This window comes from Pelophylax lessonae, assembly GCF_965119305.1.
Source record: "Pelophylax lessonae genome assembly, chromosome: 3".
Taxonomy (NCBI): domain Eukaryota; kingdom Metazoa; phylum Chordata; class Amphibia; order Anura; family Ranidae; genus Pelophylax; species Pelophylax lessonae.
The window spans coordinates 620,801,328-620,829,143 of record NC_138770.1 but is presented as its reverse complement, the minus strand read 5'-3'; the positions used below and the strand labels follow the sequence as shown (position 1 = coordinate 620,829,143).

Genomic DNA, 27,816 nt, shown 5'->3' with positions numbered 1-27,816 from the left:
ATTTAAAGGTTCACCATATTTATCAATACTTCAATACTCACTTTGCTACATGAACAGCATGGTACTATGCAAATAAACCAAGATGTATCTAGAATAAGATAAGGTGCCTGTTTACATATATATATATGTATATATATATATATATATATATATATATATATATATATATATATATATATATTTTTTTTTTTAGGAGGTTGACCATTATGTCTAGAAACAAAATCTATACCCAAATATAAAAAGTTTATCAAGAAATAAAAAAAATAAAAAATAAAAAAATGAAATTCTGCAATACAATTCTATCCCCACCTAGCTTATCAGTGTGTTTTTTTTTAATATTATGTTTTATTGCTTTAAAATATAAAAAGTGAAAATTTTGAGTTAAACACTTAAAAAAACAAGGCAGCATTATACAGCATAAAGTGTGGTTCAGTGTACGGTTTACCTTTTTACATAAATACAGAAAAATAACTTATTAAAAAAAATAGGATAAAAAGAAATAAAAAGTTGCCTTCTACATGAGAGGTCTTAAACTCTTGGAAGGATGTTTCCACCTGGGACTTCTCCAAGATGTTTTAAGGATACAAAAAAAAAAAAAAAGGGATAACATTTAAATGAGTCTTGAGCTTTCAAGGAACTGGATAAGTACTTGATAGACAAAGTTGTACTGTGCGATGGTCTGGATCATGAACATTCTTTGTTCCCGCAGATAATTTAGCATCACTGGGATTTCGATTTTCTGTTGGAGGAAAAAAAATAAAAATATCCAGAGCAGTCAGACATGAGGATCCATTAGAAAATCAGTTACTTGGTTTGCAGACTGTGTCAGGGTTAACATTACAATACAATAGAAACTTACTGCGGGTGCGGCCAATCAGCTGTTACTTGCAGCACTGGAGCAAAGTGAGAATTTCCAGTGCTGTAAAGGTGCTTTAAAGCTGAATTACAGGTAAGGCTTTTTTTCCAGTTACATTGGTCCAGCTTAGACCAATGTAGGTATGCATGTGCCATACCTATTGGATCCCTGTGGAAGGTGACAATCTCTGTAGTAGTCAATGCAACTACCATGATCACCGCCATCTTCCAAATCCTGTGCCAAGCAGCTTCCCTGCTACATAGTGATGTGAACACAGAGGTTGCATGATTGGCAGGAGCATTCATAGAACATCTTATAGGTATTTTCACTGATTGGACAAGATGGCAATCGTGATGTAATCTCCATGCCTCTACATCTCATCCAATAAAAAAAAAAAAAAAAATACAAGGTGTTCTATGAATAGCACTTGTGCAAAGTGACTGTGTTTACTATGCAACAAGACAGTTGTCCAGCCCCCCCTAATACTTACCTGAGTCCTAGCTCTGTCCAGCAATGTCCACGAATCACTCGGCCGTCCGTCCGTCCGTCACAGCACTGATGCCATTGGCTCCCGCAGCTGTCAAAGTCAGAGAGGGGATGGGGCCGACCGGCAGCTCCGTGCCTGAATGGACACACAGAGCTGCAGCTCGGCTCGGGTGCCCCCATAGCAAGCGGCTTGCTGTGTGGGGCACTTGACAGGAGGGAGGGGCCAGGAGCAGCCAACGAGGGACCTGAGAAGAGGAGGATCCAGGCTGCTCTGTGAAAAACCACTACACAGGGTAGGCAAGTATACCATTTTTGTCATTAAAAAAAAAAAAAAAAAAAAAAGAAGAGAGACTTTACAATCACTTTAATTTGCCAACACTGGGGAAGGGAGTGAGGGAAAATTCTCACCTTTAGCACCACAAACAGCAATAAAATAGGATTTTTGAATTTACCATAAGATCCTTTTCTTTGGGAGACTACAGAGCAGAGGGGTGCTCACCCTGTGTCCCCTCAGGGCCTTCTAATGTGGCCCACGACTTCAAACCAGGGAAGTGCATGCCCATGCTCTAGGATGGTCGGTTGGCAAGCTCATATTGCGATCAAGGGGCTGCCGATCCGCCATCCCAGAGCATCAGAGTGCATGGAGCCAACACAGGCAATGGAATAAGCAGGCAGGTAGGGCGCAGGAGCTGCATTAGCCAATGCTTCCTCTGTAGTGCTGGCTCCTGTCCCAGGCAGAGTACCAAGTGCACTTTGCATGAGGACCTTTTTATTAGCCTGAAGAGGGATGTCAGCTGAAGCTGGTAGAGGAATAGGTCAGGGTATTATTCATCACATACGCTGCACTTTTGCAATGGAATTACCCCTTCTAAAAAAGAGTTATTAGGCTGCTTTTACACTGATCTGCAGGTGCACCACAGTGCACCAGCGGCTTTTCTGTGGGTTCGCTGCACTGAGCCATAGACTTCTATTATATCCTGCAGGTTTGGTGAGCTTTCAGAAAGTGTATTACACCCACGAAATGTAATAGAAGTCAATGGCTCAGTTCAGCTAACCTGCAAGAAAGCCGCAGGTGCACTGTGCCGTACCTGTGGTGCAGGAAAACTGCAGTGCATCAGTGTGAAAGCAGCCTTATAGGGGGGCTCAGGACAGTAAGAGCTTGCTTACATTTTTGGTTTGGGGGCAGTAAAACCCTAAAGTTCATTGTGGCTCATGACCAGTTACCAAATAACTTTTAGTGGCCCTCGCTTTTCAAAAGGTGGCGCACCTCTGCTAAAGAGCAACACAGGAAGTCTAAAATGTTCTACTGCTACTTACAAGAAGATGGTACACTGAAAAAAACTGTAGGCCAAACCAGAATAACCACTCTAGCTACAAACATGTCTCAGTTTTGTAGCAAAGCAGCACTGAGAGCAAGATCAAAAACACAGAGGAGAGGACTCAATAAAATGGAACAGAAACAATGGATTCAAGGGAAAATGTTTTTATGGTGAGTAGGAAAATTCAATTTTTTCTTGCACATTGAGAGATATAGGAAGTCCTTAAACTTCTGGATTGCCAATCCAACTGAAACACAGCAAATGCATGCTAACAGACCTAAGGCAAAAGACAAGTGAGGAGTGCCTGCAGTTGAAAGAACCACCTAAAGGACCTTAGGCCTGAACCTGGCATCAGATAAGATAGACACATCCACCTTGTGGAAACAGAAGAGCAAGTGGTGCCTTGCAAATTTGGTAAGCAGTTGCTTGATAATGAAAAGCCCAAGAATTGCTCACAGCACCAGTGACGCTTGTCTTGACAGGAAATTGTAGAACCTGACTGTTCAAACCCTAAGTTGGAGATAGTGGACTGATATGCTGCAGCATCCCTCCAGGGTCTCTAACAGCCTGAACACATTCAGACAATGGTGGAAAAAAGGGATGGAAGAATGATGTTCCAGTTAAAGTGAAAGGCAAAAACCACCTTATCTCTATGCAAAACCAGAAAGGGATCCCTTGCAGGATAAAGCCGCAAGATCAGACCTTTCTGAGCACAAAGGAGATAGCCACAGGGAATGCAACCTTTACACAAATGGGTTCAAAAAGGCAGTTTCTAAAACACAGAGAACACAATATTCAAATCCCATGGAGAAAGAACAGTGGGGGCTACATGGTAAATCCCCTGTACAAAGATCTCTGAAATAGCGGAAACCTGAACCTTGTTAGAGCTAAAGGTAAAACACAGGTCCAGACCCAGCAGCGGGAAGGAAACTCCTTGAGGCTCATGCTAAATGAAGTAAGCCTTCCACATCTGATGATAGACTCTGCAGAAAGTAGCCTTCCTAGCTTTTAGGTTTGTAGCAATTACAGATTTGGATATGCCCCTGTCCCTCAGAACCTGGGCTTCAACAGCCATATCATTAGGTCAGTGACCTTGCAGAAGAATGGTAAGTCAGTCCTACGGACAAAAGATTCCACAGAGCCCACGGAACATACACACGTAGTCTAACCAGGTTGGCGTACCACATCTGCTTGGACCAGTCCAGAAGCTTCCATCTCAATTCTGCAAAGTAGATGGGGAAGAAGTTTCAGGGGAGCAAAACCGTAGATCAGAGTGTACGAATTCAGTGGAGACAGGGATTCTGCTTCCGCTGGAGGATTCCTGTACCTGCAGAAAACCTGCCTTTTTTTTTGTTGAACTTAGAGGTCCATGTCTGGAGGAAGTCTGCCTTCAAATTGTCTGTATACTTGTTTACAACCAGTATATTCATGGTAAACCAGGCTGGAACGTAAGTTCTGTGCAGAACAGGATCCAATTTACCACTCGCGCCCCAGGGTGATTTATGGTTTCTCTCTGATAATTGTTGCAAGCTAACTGCTGTCTGGCTGAATCTGGATCAAATGACCCTCTCCAGCAAGACGGTCCAACACTGCCAAGACAGCAAAAGTCTCCATAAATCCAAGATGTTGATTGGAAGGCAAGTCTTCTCCAAAGTCCCAGCTCTCTGCACTGACAGGGTGCCTAGGACTCCCCCCCTAGCCCTGGCATTTGACATGAGGAGCCTTCAAAAGATGGGGATGCATGAGATACCAAGCCACGTAGCAAAATGGTCTTTCCGTAGACTGGACTGTTCTTTCCCATGATGTCCTACAATGTTGTCTTGAGTAACTGGACAAATGAGACAACTTAAGTAGGCTACCATCAGGCCCAGGATTCTTCTGGAGCAAACTGTGTTGCCACTGCAGCAGAGATCCAGCACAAGACTACCAAGTCTGACAGGTGTTCTTGTATCATATAACTGGCTGAACAGAATTAAAAAAAATCTTTGGCAGGTAAGACAGGCCGCAAATAATAATTAAACTGTGAGAATAGAGTTAAGCTTTAAGTGGTCCATTTTAATAATCCAGAAAAGCTGTGAAGAGTCACTGTAGAACTGGAGGTTGGAAAAGATCCTGTTGCCAAGCCCTTGCACTCAGCTGTTGCTATAAGCACCCTTGACATGAATATGGTACCTTCTTTTACATGGAATGCACAGTGTGGTTCTAAATACGTAAAGGGTCTACTTACCTCATTGTTCTCCAAACACCGCATCATCAGCTCGGTTAGGATTACCACTCCAGTTCTTCCAACACCGGCACTACAATGAACCAATACTGGAGGATTGCAGTGGCTGCTACTGTCCAGCATGCTGTTAGCGTGGCGACGGACTGACTGGATCTCTTCCAAATATGCTATAGAATGTGAGAATAAATTATTATAAAATCAAAAACAAGGCTGTGAAATGCCAATCATGATTGTTTATCAAATCTTACATAAAAATCCTTGGACCTCCTCAGGACAGCCATGATCTGGCCAGTCAGTAAACTGCAAATGCCACACAGTCCTCTCTTGCCCAGACATAAGGTGTTTGATCTTTAACCCAGTTGTTGCATAGCAGCCAGAATCAGTGCGGAAGTTGGTGGTCACTTTGAATTTTCCGTATGTAGCCGAATTATGCCTGGATCCCAACTTAGGCCAGTAACGGTGACTCTTGGCTCTTCCTTCCTCCTGTAGAGTACATTAATATTGGTCACCAACCAAAAATATCCAATCAATAAAGAACGATGGTGTATCAAAAGCCAAAACTTGTTATTTGTTGATTTGGATAGAGTAGAGAAGGGCAAAGACCTCTGTTAAGGATTTATTGCGGTCTATGTTTGTACTGGGGAGATTTGCCCTCTATTTGTCTTGGTGACCATCTCCAGGTGGGAAAATCTGACAATTTTAGTTGTCACCAGCACAGAAATAGAGGAAAATCTTTCAACAGGGACACTAGTTCCTGTCACAATTGTGTATCTGGGATTTCCCTTTCTTTGGAGAAAATTCCTTCAAGTTCTTGTGTCTCTTGGACAAGAAGTGAAGATACCACCACAAACTCGCTCATCCATGTCTTTATGGACCTTGCTTTGTGCACTGGTGAGCAGCCACGTTGGAACAGGAAGGGGCCATCCCCAAACTGTTCCCACAAAGTTGGGAGCATGAAATTGTCCAAAATGTCTTGGTTTGCTGACGCCTTAAGAGTTCCTTTCACTGGAACTAAGGGACCAAGCCCAACCCCTGAAAAACAACCCCACACCATAATCCCCCCTCCACCAAATGATTTGGACCAGTGCACAAAGCAAGCTCCATAAAGACATGAATGAGCGAGTTTGGGGTGGAGGAGCTTGACTGGCCTGCACAGAGTCCTGCCCTTAACCCAATAGAACACCTTTGGGATGAAATAGAGCGGTGACTGCGAGCCAGGCTTTCTTGTCCACATCAGTGCCTGACCTCACAAATGCGCTTGTGGAAGAAAGGTCTGCTTTATGAAGTGTGGACATTTTCTTCTGCCACAAGGCATTTTCTTTTTTAGTTTCGGAGGAAACCATGAGGTTCAACCCTTTGTTAATTTTTTATTGCTATGTCCCCGTTGGGGAGATTTACCCTCTATTTATCATGATGACCGCTGTTGGGGAAAAGCCCAAAATGTTAAGTTGTCATCAGAGAAAGAGGTGAGAAAAAAAAAACCTAATAGGGAAGAGAAAGAAGTGAGAAAAAAAAACCTAATAGGGACACCTTTTTATGCAAGAGCTCTTTGAGATAGGCATTCTCACTGTGATTAGATTAGATTTCCCTTAATTTTCCATCATATCTCCAAGACAGGAAATAAAGGCAGACCATTCAGTGGGACATGGACAGCAGAAAAATTGGATGTTTGACTTACCGTAAAATCCATTACGCTAATGTTCATTGACGGACACAGCTCCTGATCTTCTTAACCATTGGGTTATACTGCACCCTACAGGAGTAACACTAGGCAGGAAAAAAAAGTCTGGGTACGCTTATGGACAGTCCCAGGGGATATACTCCCTCTCTCAGAGGGGTGGGTGCTGTGTCAGCCAATGAACATCAGAGAAATGGATTTTACGGCAAGACAAAAAAGCATTTTCTCTTTCGTTCATTGACAGACACAGCTCCTGATATTCTTAACCATTCTGATTGTCCCAAAGGAGTGTTAAACATGAGGGGTGGGAACAGCAAAAAAGAAACTCCCAAGGCTTATTATAGCCAAACAGGAGCTCAACCAAAACAACTGGAGCTCACCTAAAAAACAATATACACCCTCAAAGAGGAACAGGTCCTCTATAACTGTGCGGCCAAAGGAAGCATCCGTAGATGCCAGTACATCCACTTTAGAGAACTCTGTGAAAGTGTGCACCGACGACCAGGAGGCCGCCTTGCAAACCTGCGTCACTGACGCCTGATGACGAAAAGCCCAGGAGGCACTGAGCGCCCGAGATGAATGTGCCTTGACAGGGAAAGGAGGAACCTGACCCTGGATGGAATAGACCTGAACCACCGTCTGTCTGATCCATCTGGAAATGGTCGCAGAGAAAACTGACGACCCTTTACAAGGCCCATCAGTGAGCATAAATAGTGAGTCTGAATTCCTAAAAGACTCTGTAGCTGCCAGGTACACCCTAATAGTCTGGTCCACATCCAAGACATGCAAAGCAATTTCTTTCGGATGTGTTGGCCTAGAACACATGGGAAGGCAACACAATGTCTTCATTCAAATGAAAATCAGAGACAACCTGAGGAAGGAACAACAGACAGGGACGAAGAACCCCCTAATCACGGTGAATGACCAGTAAGGTGAACGACAGGATAACACCACCAATTCAACACCCTGCATGCAGAGGTGGTAGCCACCAAAAAGGCCACCTTCTGGGACAGCGTAAGCAGAGGAAACTCCTGAAGATTCTCAAAAAGAGGCTTCTGGAGGACTGAGAGCACCAAACCGAGGTTCCAAGGTGGCAACAGAGACCGCACTCGAGGTGTCAAGTGCCTAACTTCCTGAAGAAAAGTACGCACCAGGGAGTATGTGGCCAAGGGCTGTTGAAAAAGGACCGACACCTGATCCTTGATAGTACTCAAGGCCAGTTTCTGCTCAACCCCCCGTTGAAGGAAGGTCAAGATCCAAGCCACTTCCACGTACGATGGTAGATCTTCCTAAAAGTAGGTTTCCTAGCTTTTAACAGCGTTGGAAACACCGACTCAAACAAACCTCTATCCATCAGCACCTGGTGTTCAACAGCCAAGCCGTCAAGGCCAGCGACTGTAAAGCAGAATCAAAGATTGGTACTTGGGACAAGCAGATTGTTCCCTGAGAGGAAGCTTCAAAGGAATGTAGACGACCATCCGCACCAGATCGGCGTACCAAGCCCAGCGAGGCCAGTCTGGGGCCACTAAAATGACCGGAATCCCTTCTGCCTCGATCCTGCATAGAAGTCTTGGAGAAGCTGGAGAGGAGGGAAGGTGTAAATCAGACGATACTGAACCATGGGGTCACCAGCACATCTGTGGCATCCGCCAGAAGATCCTGTGACTGAGCCACAAACCTCTGCACCTTTCTGTTGAGCCAGGAAGCCAACAGATCCACCTCAGGAATGCCCCACCGGAGACACAACTAATGAAACACCTTCGGATCAAGGGACTACTCCCCTTGGTTCAACGCCTGCCGACTGAGGTAATCCGCCTGACAGTTTTCCACCAGCAGTGGGGGCTGGAAGGAACCGTTCTGCCCACCTTAGAACGCCGGCTACCTCCAGAGCCACCAGCACACTTCTTGTGCCCCCCTGGTGACTGACATAAGCCCCAACCGTGGCATTGTCCAAATAAATAAGCACTGGACATCCACATCCCTGAAGACGATCCATCTAAATGTTCCAGGCACAGTCTAATCGCCCTGAGTTCCGAGACATTGATCAGTAGTCTGGGCTCTTCTAGAGTCCAGATCCCCTGAGCAGAAGATTTGCAGAGGTCGTCTCCCCAACCGGACAGGCTGGCATCTGTGGTGACCACTGTCCAATACAATGGGAGGAGTAGAGACTGCGTATTCTTGTCCCATTTGGCCAGAATCTCACTGCAGGGACCTCGAATGGAACTGTGCAAACGGAAATGCCTCAAAAGGTAGACACCATCAGGCCCAGCACCCGCATGCAAGTCCAGAGGGATGACCATCTGCCTGGACAGCAGGCGACAAATTGCAGCCTGTAGTTTCTCAGATTTGTCTAGAGGAAGGAGCTAAGGCCAAGTCCAGAGTCAGACCCAGATAGTCCGGCTCATGGACAGAACCAGAGCAGACTTTTGAAAATGCAGAATTTAGCCAAACTCCCTCAAGCTCAAATGGTGATTTCCAGGTTTGCCACCAGAGCAGTAGGAGACTCTGCTCACAAAAGTAGGACCTCCCAGTAGCTCAGTACCACCATCCCCCATTGGCATAACAATGCTGGCACCGGGGCCAACACTTTAATTAAGACCCGAGGAGCAGGGGCGAGACCAAAAGGTAACGCCACAAACTGATAATGCTCCTCTCCCACGGCAAAGTGGAGGAAGCGCTGGAGACCGACACATATTGGAATGTGAAGGTAAGCGTCCTTGATGTTGATAGAAGCAAGAAAATCCCCCTGATGCAGGGAAGCCACCACCGTGCGAACAGACTCCATTCTGAACTTCTGCACCCGCACAAAGCAGTTCAGCGCCTTGAGGTCCAGAATTGAACACACCTTGCCTTCCTTCCTGGGGACTGTAAACAGGTTTGAGTAAAACCCCTGAAAAAATTCCAAAGTTGGAACCGGGACCATCACCCGTAAATTAAAAGGTCTTGCACCGCCCCAAAAAGAGCCTGTAAGCAGACCAGGGACAGTCGCACATCGGAAGGAATAACCTTACTGGAGGATAAGAACGAAACTCAATCTTGTAGCCAAACCGAATGACCTTGTGGATACACTTTTTCTTGTACCAGGGGAGTCCACGAGTCTGGGAACTAGCCAAGACATCACCCCACCCCAGATACAGATAAGGGCGCACCTTCCTGTGGAAGGAGCCTTGTCTGCGGGTCTGGAGAAGCCCGCACTTGACTTGTCAGACCAAGTTCGCTTGGATCTCCCAGAGGAGGCCCTAAAGGGCTCTGATCCCTTGTCAGTAAACTCTGAGGGCCGAAACAACTTCTTATGAGCCAAGGAGGGCCCACATCTACGACGAGGGTCCTTGCCCTTAGTAGCTTGCAGAAGAAAAGGTACTCTACCCCCCTGTGAGACCTTTAATGTCATCCAGGGTAGCACCAAACAGGCGATCTCCTTGAAAGGAAAGATCAGTCAAGGCCTTTTTAGAAGTTTGATCTGCAGACCATCATTTGAGCCAAAAGACACACCGAAGGACCACTGCCGCAACAGAGAGCCGAGCCACTAGGGGAGACATATCCAAAGAGGCATCACAGATAAACTGCAGCCCCTAGACCAGCAGGTCCACCAGCCCAGCAAAGGCAGGGGGGAGCTACGCCCCCTCCAGGTCACGGCGTAAAAGCTTATCCCACTTGGTCAAAGTCTGCGACACCAGGGCAATGGTGAAAATCAGCCTCAGTGCCGAACCAGTCAGGGTGTACAAAGTGCGGGTCACAGCCTCTGCCTTCCTGTGAGCCAGTCCTTAAAGGCCGGGGACTCTTCAACCAGAATCATGGTTGCTTTGTTTTATCTGGAAACCGGAGGGTCCACAACCGGTGGAAAAGTCCACTCCCTAAGAAAGGACTCCTCATATGGGTATCGCCTAGCAACTCGCTTACGGACCCCAAGGGGACGTTTTGGTCGTCCCCATTGTTCAGTGACAAATCTGTCAAAATAAGGGGGGGGGGGAGAGGGAACTCCTTTGCCGCTCTAGGTAGCTTGTTAATGCCAATGGGAACCTGCACCTCCGTCGCAGCTGCATCCTTCAGCTTTAAGTCTCAAGCACAGATAAACCAGTGCATCCACTAGTGCCTTAATCAGATTCAGGATCTGTGGAGACAGATGAGGTAGCGGAAGGCGGGGATCGCTTACTTCGGCCGTCACCAAAAAAGCCACCTCCACCGGGACACAAGAGACTCGAAGACCGCCAGCAGTGCATCAAAGGATGGATGAGACCTGGAGGGCCCCGCAGCCTCAGAGAGGGGATCAGGTGGGGAGATGTGCTCCAAAGACTCCATAAGTAACCAGGGGGACCCCACAAAAAAGTGTAAAACACTGCTAAGGGACAACCCCCACCGCTCTTGTAGCACCACCTGGATTGCCAGTCACAGAGCGGCACTCAATCATCAGCAGAGAGGGAGAGGACCCCACCAGACTCACCACCCCGCAGAAACCAGGCAGCGCAGCCACCAGAAGAATCTGCACTGCATGAGCAGCTATCAGGAAATTAAAGAATCCAGGAGTCCGCACCAGGGGATAGGGGATAGGGGGGGGGGGGCTCGCACCGCCAAAATCGCCACCCAGAGGGCTTCGTTGTCATGGCCGCTACTTTTTTCAATTGTAAGCCACTGCAAAATTGCCGCCAGACTCCACAAACATGGCTGCCGTGCATTGAGCACACAGGCTACAAGAAAATGGCAGCATCACGAGGCTTTTAGGGGGGATCCCCAGGCCTCGAGGACAGGCCCAGGAAGGACCGAGGGGCTCTGGGAGGAGCCCTCATCAGGTACAAAGCCCCCCGCCAATAATCGTCTGGTTGCCAGCGGCGCACCCCCCCATTTCGCCAGCATAGTGCCCTGCCCCCATCATAGGAGGTGGACCAGACCACCCACACAGCCCCAGCATAAGTGAAGAGGGAACCCGGGGGTCTGACTGTCCTAAGAAGTGGCCCACATCCACCACAAAACTCTCCAGGGGGAGAGGGGGGACAGCTACTTATCATACAAGGAACCAGGCAGGCACCACTCCAGACAGAACTCCTCGCCATCTAATTGGGGGGCTGTCAGCCAGGGGGAACGGGCTGAGACCTGGTCGTATGCGACCTCGCGAGGCATTTAACTCGCAGGCCAGCCCCCGTCCAGTGGGGCTATGTCGCGGCCAACCTAGCACGGAGCTGAGGTCTGTGAGTGCTCGCTGGCCAGACAGAGGTGACCACTGGATCTAGATTATCCAGCCTGTCACCCAGTCCGGCAGTTGATTGTAGATCTCACAGGAAAAAAACAGGAGAAAAAAATTCTAAAAAGAATGACTGACTAGGCAGAAAAAAAAAAAAACTGAGTACCTATAGCAGAGAGAGGGAGTATACCCCCTTGGACAGACCATAGGCATAGCCAGACTTTTTTTCTGCCCAGTGTCCTACTCCTGTAGGGGGCAGTATAGCCCAATGGTAAGAAGATTAGGAGCTGTGTCAGTCAATGCATGAAAGAGAAAATTACCCAAAAGGGGTTTTAACCTCTTCCTATTCTATGTAAAACGTTTGGGCTTTACATGCAATATCAGCAACATCACTTGCATTGTGAAAAAGTAAACTTACTAGTACAAATAACAATACAATATATATGAAGACAGAGACACAAGAGACTTTTCACAGTGGTAGCCCTGCTGTAGATCCTGTGAGGCTGGTGACTTAAAGTCCATGGTACTGGTACAATTCCTGCAGACCCCATCCCAAGCTGCATGGAAAGCATTCCCTGTTTAACTTGGCACTCAATGAAAAAAGCAGTGAGCGCCGTGGTGCCGTCAGAGCTGATAAGGGTTGTGGAATGTGATGCCGACCACCACCAGCCAACACAGTGACACAAGTGACATAACTGCAGCAGGAAACACAGCTTGGGGCCGGAGCAGAGATACAATTGTTGTGTTTGGACATCACCCTGTAATGTCAAGAAGAATTCCACAAAATGCTTATAAGATTAGAACCTTTGAAGCTGAAGAGTAAAATTTCTGCTCATTACACCAGCCAAAAATAACAACATAAAAATGAATAGCCCATTAAAAGCTAAAACAATAAAATCAGCTTTTGAAGCACTATTCAGAGTTTTGTCCCCATAATACTTTTTTTTCTGCAACTAGATGCCCTCAGTTTGATGTCCAGCACCATTTAACCCTCTTCCTTGAGCTCAGGTTATCCTTAAACCCGTCCAGCCTGTGACTGGACAGTGAAAGGAGAAGCAGCACAGTGATGAGCTCATCTTTCTGTCACTCTGATCTCTCCTCCTCTCAGCAGTATATGTAACCCCTAATTATGTGTATTAGGAATTACTGAGGATGAAGAGATGGAAGTGGCTAAAAAATTGTTTCTTGGACTCCATTTATTGTAGGCCGCTATAGCTGCTAGCAGTAATCATTGTGCTCTGCCAGCTGGGAATGCTCAACACCTCCACCCCACCCCCCACTACAGAAGGCATTCTCCCTTCAACATTAACTGCGTTGTTGGGGAATCTAACCATTTTCTTTCTTGGAAAGAAAATCAAATCATCTATGGCTTTCCTCAGGAAAGACTTAGACTGGAGAGGTGTACTCTAGGGCACCTCCACATTAATTCCTTCTTTACTAAACTACTCTTTGCAAAAGCCCAGTGGTGTCAGTGTATCCAATAGAGCTGAAATCGCCTGCAGCCCGTGTGCCCATGCTGTAGGAAGAGGATGATGAGGATGCTGCTAGGATTTCAGAAGTGATCTTGCAGCATTGTCAGCCCTTTCCTGGAATTTATATCACTTGACTACATTACTAAAACATAATGTTGCTTACACAGAAGAAAATAAATTGTGGATATACACCTAAAGATAGGACAAAAGCACTCACCTCTTCAGCGGTCACCATGGCAATGACATTCACTCCCTGTTCCCACACCATCTGCCAGAAATCATGGAAGGTTTGAGGTAGAGGACCCTGGGTGGCGATGTAGTGCCATTCTTTATCACCTACCACCGCCTGTGTAACACAAGACCTGGCGATTAGGAGTCTGCACAGCGTTTGTGACACCTCAAGAATAAAATGTGTTACGTTTTAGAGGAGTTCCACAGATACAAAACTTTATAGTCCAACTCTAGCCAAAATATAATTTTATTCTGGTTAGATTCTCTGTAAGGTTTTTATTGCCCTTTACAACCCTCCTGGATAGAACTTCCTTCACTTCCTGACTTCTTTCCCTAGATAAGAGTGAAAAAAGACTATTTTCCAACTATATCCAAAACTATGAATATCTTTGGTTTGTTTGCATCATTTTCCCATTACCCCCGCACATGCAAAATCTGAATGAGTATAGGACATTTCTAATTTGATTCAAACTGGCTCATCTGAACTGTATAAAGTTTCACATCTAACATGCTTTTAGGCATTGGGTGCTGCCAGGGGAGGCGTTCAGCCAGCTTGCAGGAGAAAGAGAATAAAGAAAAGACATTCCAGGAAAGAAAGGGGCACAGGGAGCTGTGAAACTGAATACTTTGTATGCTTATGCTGCATAGCATGGCATGGCATGGCATGTTCTTCACAAGAATGGCGTGGTAAAGGATGCTATTTTGGCAGGTAAAACATACCACATATATAGGCCATTGCATGGAAAACCATTTTATTGGCTTTAACCCCTTTCCACTCACAATCCACCCTGTAACCTTCCTCAGTACGATGTCCTGTGCCGAGGATACATTAATAAACATCTTGCCATTGAGAGCTACCAGTTGACACTCTGCGCGGCTGGTGGCTTTCAATCCTGGCCACCACTGACAGTTTTGCTACCTACTAATGATAAGGAACCAATCACTGATGGGATCATTATGTCAGCTATGATAGTCATATGCAAGCTGAGTTCTTTATTCAGAAAATAGTTTAACCACTTAAGCCCCGGAGGATTTGGCTGCTAAAAGACCAGGGGGTATTTTGCGATTCGGCACTGCATGAATTTAACGGACCATTGCACGGTCGTGCGTCGCTGTACCTAAACTAATTTGACGTCCTTTTTTTTCCACTAACAGAGCTTTCTTTTGGTGGCATTTGATCACCTGTGCGATTTTCTGATCATGCGCTATAAACAAAAAAAGAGCGTCAATTTTGCAAAAATAACAATATTTTTCACATTTTTTTATATGAAATCCCCCCCCCCCCCCCAAAAAAAAATGCAAAAATCTAAATTAACATTTTTGGCCAATTTGTTTTATGCTACATATGTTTGGTAAAAAAAAAAAAAAAAAATCGCAAAAAGCGTATTTTGATTGGTTTGCGCAAAAGTTATCGCGTTTACTAACAAAGGGAAAGATTTTTGTCATTTTTGTTGGTTTTTTTTTTTACGCGTAATTGCGGCGATCTGCGATTTTTTTGTGGTACTGCGACATTGGGGAGAACAGATCGGACCCTTTACTGACATTTTTGACACTTTTGGGGTTACCAGTGACATTTCTACAGTAATCAGTGCTATATATATGCACTGTTACTGTAAAATTACACTGGCAGTGAAGGGGTTAACTTTATTTGAGAGGGAGGGGCTGTGTGTGTCCCTAGGGGCGTGCTTTCTACTGTGATTGGCTGTGGCTACTAGTGTAGGAACAGTGATCAACGGTCCTACATAGTAGAACCGTCTGATCACTGTTTCTACACAGGGGAGAATGACAGGCGGCTTGTTTACATCAGCCGCCTGACTTTCTCCCTCTGTACCAACGATCGGCGAGTGACCGGGGGACATCGGGTCCGCCGGTCACACGCACTAACTTCCCTGTGAACGAGCCGCGGCGGGCGCGCGCTAGCCCGCTATTGGCTTACAAGGAAGTGACAGGCAAGTGACGTACCGATACGTCACTCTGCCTGGCCGGGGCTGACCGCCGCAGTCATAGGCGGCTCTCTAATTAGGCAAATTAGGCGGTCGCCTAAGGCCTCCCACCTACAGGGGCCTCGCGGCCAGTGGTGGAGTGACAACATTTAAAAGGGCGCAGTCAGGGAAATCTCCCAAGTAAAAGATTGCTTTAAATCTTCGGATATAAAAGTTGCAGCAGTGTGCTGCAGTCCCTTTACTGCAGCTGCCAGGTGTCTGTTGTCCGCTGACACTTACCCCGCCTTCTCTGCCTGGGGATTGGCCGTCTGATCATGTAATCCTAAAATGTGGAGGAATCGGTGGACGTGTACCTGCATCAGTAGGAAGTGACTGCCCGGTCAGCTCACTCTGCTATCATCGGTTGTTGCTCTGGGAGGAGAGCTCTGCCCTGGCCCGGGAACATAGAGGTAACCAGGCCCGACTTGTCACTCTGCAGGCTGGTCGTAGATTTGTGGTGTCTACTAGGCAAAGGGGATGAGTAGCCCCAAGGAAGTTGGAAGAGTCTTAGAATGGTTGGTGGAGAAGGAGGAGAGAAGAAGGCCCTGGGTGGCTGGGGGAGGAGAGGGTGGCTGGAAGAGAAGGAGAGGGTCCCTGGGTGGCTAGGGGAAAAGGAGAGGGCACCTGGGTGGCTAGATGAAAAGGAAAGGGCCCCTGGGTGGTTAGGGGAAAAGGGAAGGGCCCCTGGGTGGCTAGGGGAAGAGGAGAGGGCCCCTGAGTGGCTGAAGGAAAAGGAGAGGGTACCTGGGTGGCTAAGGCAGGAGAGGGCCCCTGTATGGCTGAAGGAGAAGGAGAGGGCCCCTGGATGGCTGAGTTAGAAGGAGAGTGTCCCTGGGTGGCTGTGGGAGGAGGAGAGGGACCCTGGGTGGCTGGGGGAGAAGAAAAAGGGCCCTGGGTGGCTGGGGGAGACGGAGAGGGCCCCTGGGTGGCTGGAGGAGAAGGAGAGGGCCCCTGGGTGGCTGGAGGAGAAGGAGAGGGCCCCTGAGTGGCTGGAGGAGAAGGAGAGGGCCCCTGAGTGGCTGGAGGAGAAGGAGAGGGCCCCTGAGTGGCTGGCGGAGAAGGAGGAGAAGGCCCCTGGGTGGCTGGAGGAGAAGGAGGAGAAGAGACCCTGGGTGGCTGGAGGAGGAGAGGGACCCTGGGTGGCTGGATGAGTAGGAGGAGAGGGACCCTGGGTGGCTAGAGGCAAAAGAGAGGGCCCCTGGGTGGCTAGGGGAAAAGGAGAGGGCCCCTGGGTGGCTAGGGGGAAAGGAGAGGGTCCATTGGTGGTTAGGGGAAAAGAAGAGGGCCCCTGGGTGGCTGAGGGATAAGGAGAGGGCCCCTGGGTGGCTGGGGAAGAAGCAGAGGGCCCCTGGGTGGCTGGGGGAGAAGAAGAGGGCCCCTTGGTGGCTAGGGGAAAAGAAGAGGGTCCCTGGGTGGCTGAGGGAGAAGAAGAGGGCCAGTGGTTGGCTGAGGGAGAAGGAGAGGGCCAGTGGGTGGCTGAGGGAGAAGGAGAGGGCCCTGGGTGGCTGGGGGAGAAGGAGAGGGCCCCTGGGTGGCTGAGGGAGAAGGAGAGGGCCCCTGGATGGCTGAGGTAGAAGGAGAGGGCCCCTGGGTGGCTGGGGGAGAAGGAGAGGGCCCCTGGGTGGCTGGGGGAGAAGGAGAGGGCCCCTGGGTGGCTGGGGGAGAAGGAGAGGACCCATGGGTGGCTGGAGTAGAAGGAGAGGGCCCCTTGGTGGCTGGGGTAGAAGGAGAGGGCCCGTGGGTGGCTAGAGAAGGAGAGGGCCCCTGGGTGGCTGGAGGAGAAGAAGGAAAGGGCCCCTGGGTGGCTGGAGGAGAAGAAGGAAAGGGCCCCTGGGTGGCTGGAGGAGGAGAGAGCCCCTGGGTGGCTGGGGTAGAAGGAGAGGGCCCCTGGGTGTCTGGAGAAGAAGGAGAGGGCCCCTGGGTGGCTGGAGGAGAAGGAGAGGGGCCCCTGGGTGGCTGGGAAAGAAGGAAAGGGCCCCTGGGTGGCTGGGAAAGAAGGAAAGGGCCCCTGGGTGGCTGGGGGAGAAGTAGAGGGCCCCTGGGTGGCTGGGGGAGAAGTAGAGGGCCCCTGGGTGGCTGGGGGAGAAGTAGAGGGCCCCTGGGTGGCTGGGGGAGGAGAAGAGCCCCCCCCCCCCGTGACACTAGAGTCAGTTGCCAGGGAAGAGAGTGGAGCTGAGCCAGTCCTGCATATCTGACATCAAAGCCAAACATGGTGGAGCTGGAGCCCTTTGTCCTACACAATGACAGCAACCGAGGTGGAAGGTGAGGGGTAGCGGGGCTGTAACATTATATAGCTTCTGGACTCTGTACATTATTGGTAGTTTTGGTTGGAGTGGTCCTTTAGATGTTTTAACTCTTGTGTTGTTTTTCCCCCAAGCTGTGAGGGACTGAGGAATGACAGCCCACTATGTTGGGACTTATAGTGCCCTAGAATGTGGAATACTGAGGAATCCTCAGTCCCTCACAGAGGGCACTACAAGTTCCAAAATAGCAGGCTGCCATGCCTTAGTCCCCACAGAGGGCACAACAAGTCTTGGCATAGCAGGCAGTAGTTCCTCAGTCCCCTACAGAGAGCAGTACAAGTCCAAGCGTAGCAGGCTTCCAGTCCTCAGGGAGGAATGGCAGTGCACTATACTGGAATTTACAGTGCCCTCTGTGGGGACTCAGGTATGGCAGCCTTCTGCAGTGGGACTTGTCATGCCCTAGACTGTGGCGGACTGAGGAAGGGAAGTGTAAGGGGGACTCTGGAAACGTTGATGCAAGGGGGAGCTTTGGTGACCACAGAGTTCCCTTTTACACCAGAGTCCCCAGCTTTCCCCCTCAAATCAGGGTTCCCAGAACTCCTCTTACATCAGAGTCTTCAGAGTTCCCTCTTACAGTGTAAGGGGGAAACACTGGAGACTCTGATGTAAAGGGGGCTCTGTGAAATTTGATTTAAGAGGGGTCTCTAATGTAAAGAGGAATTCTGTGTACGGAGGAGATGCTGGGGAGAATCTGATTTAAAGGAAAACTCTTATGTAAGGAGGGACACTGAACTCTGATGTAAGGAGGGACTCAGGGAATTATGACCTATAGGGAATTGCTGGGGACTGTGATGTAAGAGCAGACATATATATATATATATATATATATATATATATATATATATATATATATATATATAAATACATACATACATACCTGATGTTTAATGATCTTTGATTAAATAAGAATTGGTTAGAGAAAATTCTAAAACTGTGAATTCATATCACAAAGGTTAAGGCTCTTAATATATGCAATTTATACAGTTCAATTTTTAATTGCTTGAATTATTTTTCCTATTATGGGCGTGAGTGGGGCCTCATGTCCAAGTTTTGCCTTAGGCCTCACAGAGCCTAGAGCCGCCTCTGGCCGCAGTATATAGTCGTGCGGCGGTCGGCAACCGGTTAAAGAAGAACTCCAGATATGGTACATTTTCACATAGTTACATTGGCCCAGTATGAACCAATGTAACAATCTACATACCATACCTGGCCGATGCCCCTAGAGGCTGGAAATGACTGAAGTAAACACCACTAACCCAGTGTTCTCCACTTGCTTCCAATTCCAATGCTGCATGGCCAGCCTGATGCATTGTGGATATAGAAAGTTGGCCGCTCAGCACGGGCACCATTTAGAGAATGCTTTGCATTTCCTGAATGAATGCATAGTGTTCTTTAATTGGATGAGGTTGAGAGAACAACGTCACTGCTCTGCCCCTCCACCTCGTCCAATCAGAGAATAATACCTGGAATTTATCTTTAACCTTCTGGAAGTCCAAAAGCAATCCAACTGAAACCGCAAACCGACATTAACTGACCCACTAAAACACTATAGAGGCCACTGCTGCCTTAAATGTACCATTCTGCCTTTCTTTAATAATGTAATTGCCTCATACAATTATAGCATAAAAAAAAAGAAGAAACAAAAAACTTATGTTGGCTTTATATTTCAGTCTGGAAGGTACCATACCATTCAAATACTTCAGATGAAATACTATAGGCTCATTGGAAACAGCAGCAGTACTGTACTGAGTTAGCCATCAATAAAGGGAAAGTTTGGGTTTAGGGTGATATCTATTAAACTAGACAATAAGTGGTGTCTTAAGAAGAGTCCAAGAGCTAATAAATGTCAACACCCTGAATCCAAACTTCTACTCATTCCATTCAGAATAGGACTGTCTGTGAAAGTTTGCAGCACTGGGGTCGATTTACCAAAACCAGAGGATGCAATATCTGGTGCAGCTCTGCATGATAGCCAATCAGCTTCTATCCTCAGCTTGTTCAATTAAGCTTTGACAAAAATACCTGGAAGCTGATTGGTTTTCATGTGGAGCTGCACCAGATTTTGCACGCTCCAGTTTAAGTAAATCAACCCCACTGAGTCAGCCTATACACACATCCACATCAAATATACCTTATGTTACCTTTATATGTGATGCATTGATGTAGCCGGTGTGGTTTTCTTTGGTGGGAACAAGCTCTACACGGTTTTCTTCATAAGGAAGAACTTCGCGCACCCGGTTGCGTTCCACATTTTCAGGTAACGCTGCTGTGGTGAAAACCCCATCCGCCTTTCTCTTTGGAATCTGTTCATATTCTGTAAACACCATCCCCTCCTCCAGCTTCCTCCTCAAGGCCTTACACTGCAAAGAATAGACCACAAAGCATGATGATTCAGATGGTAGGAATGACACAGCTTATCCAGGGAAAAGATAAATTGCTGTATAGAGTCCTTGAGGAATAATACAATAACTAGGAGACCATGACTTTTCTAAGGTAACAAGTCCTAGTTGGTGACATGACTCATACACAAACAGTCCGAGACCTCTATGAAATACTTTATGAGCCTGCAAGTTAACCACCACCCCCCCCCCCCCAAAAAAAAAATCACATATATATATATATATATATATATATATATTATACACACACACACACATACTATATATATATATATATATATATATATATATATATATATATATATATATATATATAGGTCTATGAAGCCCACCACTAACAGGATGTTCTCAATTTTCTGGGTTAAATGGGATGGGCACCATTCAACCTGGAAGACTACGAACATCCACTGGAAAGGAGTTTCTAGAGGGACAGCGCTAGAGAGGAGGTAACACAGCCATTGCTGTTTTTTTTTTTCACTTTTAAACCTCTTTCAAAAAATATAAAATATGACATAGGCTTTAAACCTTTTGTAGCTGTTGACACAAGGCATACAGCAGCAGCTGTGACAGCTGTCCACTGTACATGTGCGAGCGTCACTGCGGTTTGTGACTGGTCCCGAAGTCTTCTAGGACCTGTCATGTGTCCGAAAAGACTTCGGGAAGGAGAACTTCAGTTTCTGATTGCCTAAGGCGACTGGAACGGAAGTGGGTGCGGGTACCTGTCATAATTGGGTATCTGTTCCCCCCTCCTCACCAAAGCTCCATCTCACGAACAGGAGCCAGGGAGGAGGCCTTAAAGTGGAAGTTCTACTTTTGGGTGGAACTTTGCTTTAAATGTTATGGGATAATGCACTAGGCTGATGCGCCTTCTTTTGTTCATTTCTTGAAATACTAGGAGGCTTGTCTGAGCGGTACTTGCGTCTAGGGCCGTATTGCGCTCAAAGATGCATGCCCTGAATGCAGGAATTCTGCGCTTGAAGTCCCTGAAAGTATATGACCCAAAATGTGAGCACCACTTGGTGCAACGTCCAGCCACCAGGTATTCCAGCCTATGGAAAGTTTCTAGCAGCTGTGCCTTTTGGGGCGCCCGAAAACATGAAAATTTTATCCCAACGAGCCAAACCACCCATGTGCATGAGGCCTAAAGCTGGAAAATGGTTGTCTGAACTAAGTGGGTAGATGCCTGTTCCTTTTTTTCCCCCTACTCTATGACTGGTTGAGCAGTTGGCCCCAGCCGGCCAACAATCAGCACACAAGCAAGGTGAACGTTCGGAGTCAGAGGTTAAATTCACACACATTTCCCTTTGTATTCAGAGCAGACAGACAAAGCTGAAGAGAAAACAGTCTTACCCTCTCATCGACTGGCACCATCGCAGTGTCATTCTGCCTGTCCTCGGGCAAAGGAATTCTGGAAACAGACAGTCCATTCAGCGCTGCCAACATCAAGGGTCTCTTCTGAGTTTCCAAGGCTGCCATCTCCTGCTTTTGTAAATTCTTTTGGCAAGAAAAGACATGTTTTCATCTTTTGTCAGCCGTGCCAGCAAATATTGGAATGTTTCTAATCCTAAAATCAACAAAACGCCAAGCCAAGTAGTGCTGGCGCAGATGATCCAAAGCAGAACACTTAGAAAATGATATAAAACTTATTTACAACTTCCTTTTAGAATATTTTCACAAAAAAAAAAAAAAGGAAAAAAAAAAAAAAAAGAGCGCGGGAAGGGCCAGGAAGCCTAAAGTTAAAGGCATTGAAATAAAAAACAATAAATATAACAGATATGATGTAAAGGGTGGCAAATTATCAAGGTATCTTTATAGATCTGGGGCCAATCATCCTCTGGGCACTTTTTTTTTTCTTTTTTTGGCAAGTCTGACTTTCCTGACAGTTTCCATTGTTCCCAGGAGTGTAAGAGGGGGGAGATTTGTGTATGTGAAGTCCATAAATAGGAACATTCAGGTGATATGAGATTTCATGGTTTGCCCCTAACATTAAAGTGCTTCTAAAGGCCGAAGGTTTTTTTTCTATGCATTAAAAAAAAAAAAAAATCTACCACTAAATATAGCGATTACACATAAACGGTAAATAGTGGTGCTACAAAAAAACAAAACAAAAGTAAGTCAAAAATTGTGCATAAAAAATAATGATGATTGGTTATCACCCAGTGAACGTAAATAATATACAACTTTTTATTCATTGTTTGTTGAAAGTGGCAGCTGATCATTCACCAGTTTATTCACTCACTGCGGCACAGTGGTAGGATCAATATTTTAGGAGGGTTTTACTATACAGATCCTGAGGATGGTCATTCTATGCATTAAAATAAAAAAACCTTCTGTGTGCAGCAGCCCCCCCCCCCCATATTGCATAAAAGGCTCGGCTGTCCGGGACTCTCCCTCCTTATTGGCTAAGACAGCAGGGGGCGCCATTGGCTCCTGCTGCTGTCAACCAAAGTCAGTGAGCCAATGAGAAGAGAGAGGGGGTGGACCTGGACTGCAGCTTCATGTCTGAATGGACACACAGAGCAGTGGTTTGGCTGCCCCCATAGCAAGCTGCTTGCTGTGGGGGCACTCGGTGGGAGGGAGGATCCAGGAGTGCCAACGTGGGACCCAAGAAGAGGAGGATCGGGGCTGCTCTGTGTAAAACCAATTGCACAGAGCAGGTAATTATGACAGGTTTGTTATTTTTAAAATTTTAAAACAAAAAAATTGAGACTTTACTATCACTTTAAGAGTCCATTCAGACTAGCGCCTGACAAGTCGCCTGACAAGTCGCGGTCGGTCGCTCGCCATTGAGTGGTACAGGACCCGTTCTAATAGGAGCGACACAAGTCGCTCCGACTTAGAAAAAGGGTCCTGTACTACTTTGGGGCGACCTGGAGGCGAATTGCATTGACTTCAATTATATGAAGTCCGTGCAAGTCGCGCCGAAGCCCCACAAAGTCGTGTCGCGCCAGTCTGAATGGGCTGTAAAAGCAGTGTTAAACCAAAAGCAAACATTTATTACATTGCAGCTTATCAATTCTTAGATATGTTGGCTGCATTCGTTTTCTTTTTTAGGCTTTTATTTCCCTTTATTTTTATCTGGTAATCCAGCCAGTAAGTCTGTTGTTTTTCAACAGAACAAGCTCTCCTGCAAATGTAGCAGTTAGAGCATGGAGACAAACCATTTACACTGACAGGGTGCTTACAATAATCGCCTTGTATTTATTCATGTAAAATCTTTATCCCAAAAGACGAAAAAACTGTTCGCTGTAACTGCTTTAATGTGCTAGCTGGAATTTGGCTTCAATTTGTTAGTGTATTTAAATATACTAGTACATCTAACATTCCCCTCCCCCAAAACTGACAATGCTGCTGTCTGCTGTGCCCCTTCATCCAGAGTGGGGGCCCTCTAATACAGGAGGTGTGTTACTGGACAGATAAACAGTTGAAAACAGAGGGGAAAAAAGACCAAAAAAAAAGAAAACCCAATGCAGCCACTACATCTAATGGTTGGTAAGCTGCAATATATGACATTTTTGATTCTGGTTCAATAACCGATTTATTGTATGTACAGACAAAACTCTTTTCTTAGTTATAATGGAACAGTTAAAGAAATCCCATCACCAGACCATTCATTTCAAGATTAATTCCAGTTCTGCATATTTTTTGCATGGTTACATTGGTCCAGCTGCAACCAAATGTAAGTATGCATGTGCCACTGCTGGACAATCCATGTGGAATCTGGAAATCACTCTAGTAGGCACCGCTACTCCAGTTATTGCTGCTAACTTCCAGTTCCCATCCCAAGCGGCTGCCCTGCTGCTTAGCTCAGCACAGGAGTCATTCAGAGAACACTTTGCATTCTCTCAATGAATGAAAGGCATTCTCTGATTGGATGAGGTGGAGATTGTGACATCACCACTCTACCTCATCCAATCATAGAATGCTTTGCATTCAAATTGCAAAGTGTTCTTCGACTGGCACCCATGCTGAGCAAGGAACCTCCTTTGTCCAATGAGCAGCAGGACAGATGCTCGGCACAGGACCCAGAAGCTAGCAGTGATCACTATAGTAACAGTGCCCACTAAAGTTATTTCCAGCTTCCATAGGGATCTTCCAGGTATGACATGTGTATACTTTCATTATGGCCAAGCTATACCAATGTAACTATGCAAATAAATGCATACCTGGAATTCAGCTTTAATCACTTCCCGTCTGCTCACTAGAGCTCTACTGCGGCAAAGTGGCTCTTGTAGGTCTGACGACGTAGACCTACGTCGGCAGACACTCCCCCTTCTCGGCGGCGCGCGCGCGGCGCTGGAGGCTCGCTCCCGCTGTATTCAGTCACAGCGGGAGTCGGGCCAGGGGAGGGGCATCGGCGATCGCCGCTGCTCTTCCCCGATCGTCGGGGAATCTAGTTTGGAGATCCGCCTGCTTGTGTAAACAAAGCGGGCGGATCTCCTAAGTGACAGGCAGGGTCAGATTGCAGGGTTCAGCATAGCTGAACCTGCGATCTGTCCTTGTGTCACTCAGTCACCTCCCCCCACACATGTAAGCACCAGGCATACATTAACCCCTCCCTCTTCGATAAAGTTAACCCCTTCCCTGCCAGTGTCATTTTTACAGTAACAGTGCACTGATTACTGTAGTAATGTCACTGGTACCCCCAAAAGTGTCAAAAATGTCAGTCAAGGGTCCGATCTGTCCGCCGCAATCCCGCAAAAAAAAAAAAAAATCGCAGATCGCCGCCATTACTCGTTAAAAAAAAAAAAACACCAAAAATGACAGAAATCTTTCCCTTAGTTAGTAAACGCAATAACTTTTGCGCAAACCAATCAAAATACGCTTATTGCGATTTTCTTTTACCAAAAATATGTAGCAGAAAACAAATTGGCCTAAAATGATAAAAAAAATTAGATTTTTACATTTTGGGGGGGGGGGGGGGGATTTCATATAAAAAAATGTGAAAAATATTGTTATTTTTTCAAAATTGCCGCTCTTTTTTTGTTTATAGCGCAAAAAGTTAAAATCGCACAGGTGATCAAATACCACCAAAAGAAAGCTCTGTTTGTGGGAAAAAAAGGACGTAAATTTCGTTTGGGTATGGCATTGCATGACTGCGCAATTGTCAGTTAAACTCGCACAGTGCCGAATCGCAAATAGTGGCCCAGACGTAAGATGGCAAAATCCTCCGGTGGTAAAGTGGTTAAACAAAAATCTTCCCATAAATATATATGTGCATTCAATGTAGTGTATGAATGTTCTTTACCTGCAAAATCCACACTGGTGAAAACATTCAAAAGCCCAGAGACTGCTGCTGGGTGCCGTTATCTTAGATGTGATGCAGGTACAGAACACTCAGAGCTGTCACTTTCTACACATGTGTTTTTCTGTTTTTTTCTTTCATAGGTGTATGAGATTTATGCCCTTTTGATGTACATTTTTGATATGTGTCCAATAAAGATGTGTTTTTTATAAATTGTGTGATATTCGTGATCCTCCTCCTCCCATCCGGCTCAAAAAAGCCCCATCTTTTCTTTCCTTTGCTATTGCTCATATACAGGGGTATGGACCAATATCACGGTTATTTGTTATTAGTGAGTAATCATTATTATTATTTTGTTACATACCCTCATCATGATCTCCCTTTCAACTATGGCATCCTCTGCAGAAAACATCTCTGAGACTGGCCGCTCCTTCACCGGCTCCTTCTTGACCCTCTCCTTTACACTGCTGAGATCAGGTTCTGAAATTGATGGCCCCAGAGAGGTGCCATTGATTGGTCCTGGCTCATTTCTGGACATACACACAGTCTGTGATTGCCGGGGGCTCATGGCCCTGGCCCGTGCTATGGCAGCTGATATACTAGATTGATCATTTCTCAGTGCTCCATTGCTGACACTTTTTCTTGGACCTGGATATTCAGGTGGTGGCTTATTTGGTATTCGAGCCAGGGCAGCCTGGAGCTGGGCACTGTATGAAATGAAGGAAGTGTGAGGCACAGATTTGTGCAGATCATCTTCCTCTTCACTGTCGCTGCTGTGGATCAACATGGTGGCATCTGAGAAGTTCTTTTTGTGGTGGTACACTGGCATCTGCTGTACTTCGTGCGCCTTCTGCACGGATTCCTCTGTGTGCAACTGCTCTCTTAAGGTATTCCTACGTGGCAATGGTGCATTCAATGACTTTAAAGCCATCGCTTCCATCCCTCTCACCATGTGGCTCATGACTTCAAAACTGTGACGTTTGTTTATGACCGGATGGTGTTTATGGGTTTTTAAGGGTTCGCTGACCTCTTGAAGAGACTGGCGGACCACAGGAGAACTGTCTTCTTGAAAAGTTTTTACAGACTGCTGGACTTTTCTGGCCACCAGGTCTGGGCTACTGGCACTAACGCGCTTGTGGCGGTGACTTGCAAGGTCAGGAGTACTGCTAGCCGGTCTAGGTGGTGGATAGGGAGGAGGAGGTCGAGATAAAAAGTTTCTGAACAAATGGGCTGCACTGAAGGTTTGAGGTGGTACATTGGCAAGTTCAGGTGTGCTGACAGTATGAGAAATCGACTTGGCCCTAGCAGGATTTGAAGCAGTTTGGTTCACTGGCATTTGTTCAGGTGGGTTGATGGGCTTGTTTCCGAAATGAGACTGATGTCCATAAGAGGCCATGTAAGGAGGTCTTTCCTGAATCTCAGGCTGGCTATAAACCAGATTCTCCCGGTGTCTATAAGCATGCGTATTTCCAATATTAAGGTTTCGTAAGGACTGACTCTGGTTATCAGGTGGATGAACACTCCGGTTCATTTGCCTCATTACAGTGTCATAGTCCGGCGTTTGCCGATAAGAAGGCACGATAATTGCACTGTGTCTGCACTTAGGGATGTAGTCAGACCTCATGATGTCATTTCCGGTAATGCTAAGGTTAGAGGACATGGGGGAGGCCTGGATGAAGGTCTGTGAATGGTTCAGCGAGTTCATGCTATGGGCACTGGAAACACTACCGTTTGGCACAGTACCATTCATAAAATTGAGTTCCATGTATCTATCCAGACTGCTCTGAGACCTGACATTATATGTGTCCTCGTTCAGGTGGAATATGCTGTCTGCAGGAAGAAAAATAGGTCAGCACAGATAATACGAGGTATGGCAAAAGTAAGATATATGTCAGGGTATAGCAAGTGGAGACAAAGCAAAGCAGTGGATGTAATGCAAAGAAACAAAAAGGTAAAAGACAAAACAGTAACACAACGGAAGGAAAAGTAAAAATCTGGTGGACACCTGCCCTTCACCACTTTATGGGGCATATGTGACATCCTATTACATGGGCATTATTACCCACTTCCAGACCGGGCCTTTTCTGGCACTTTTTGTTTGTTTTTTAAAGCAGAGGCCCTAGAGAATAAATTGGTGGGTTGTGCAATTTTTTTTTTTCACACAGTATTTGCGCAGCAGTTTTTCAAACGCAATTTCTTGAGAAAAATAATTTTTTTTTCAATTTTAATGCAAAAATAAACAATACATGACCCAATTTTTTTCTAAAATATAAAAGATGATGCAACGCTGAGTAAATAGATACCAAACATGTCATGCTTTAAAATTGCGTACACCCTTGCAATGGTGACAAATAATGTAAATTGTACTATCCATAAACGACGCTTTAAAAGGCCTTTACAGGTTTACCATTTTAGATCAGCGCTGGCTGGTCACTCGGGTCTCCC

General features: G+C 46.4%; 1 protein-coding gene across 1 annotated transcript in view; it reads right to left on the bottom strand.

Moving 5' to 3' along the window:
• Positions 1 to 334: 334 nt before the first annotated feature.
• PTPN14 (protein tyrosine phosphatase non-receptor type 14) overlaps positions 335 to 27,816 on the bottom strand; it is a 190,021-nt gene continuing 162,539 nt past the window's right edge. The window contains exons 13-19 of the mRNA XM_082249758.1: positions 25,736 to 27,201; positions 21,477 to 21,620; positions 19,869 to 20,087; positions 13,429 to 13,557; positions 5,134 to 5,368; positions 4,889 to 5,052; positions 335 to 739 (exon numbers count right to left, since the gene is read on the bottom strand). Of these exons, the coding sequence (XP_082105884.1) occupies positions 611 to 739; positions 4,889 to 5,052; positions 5,134 to 5,368; positions 13,429 to 13,557; positions 19,869 to 20,087; positions 21,477 to 21,620; positions 25,736 to 27,201 (2,486 nt within the window). The 3' untranslated portion in view covers positions 335 to 610. The remainder of the gene's footprint in view (positions 740 to 4,888; positions 5,053 to 5,133; positions 5,369 to 13,428; positions 13,558 to 19,868; positions 20,088 to 21,476; positions 21,621 to 25,735; positions 27,202 to 27,816) is intronic.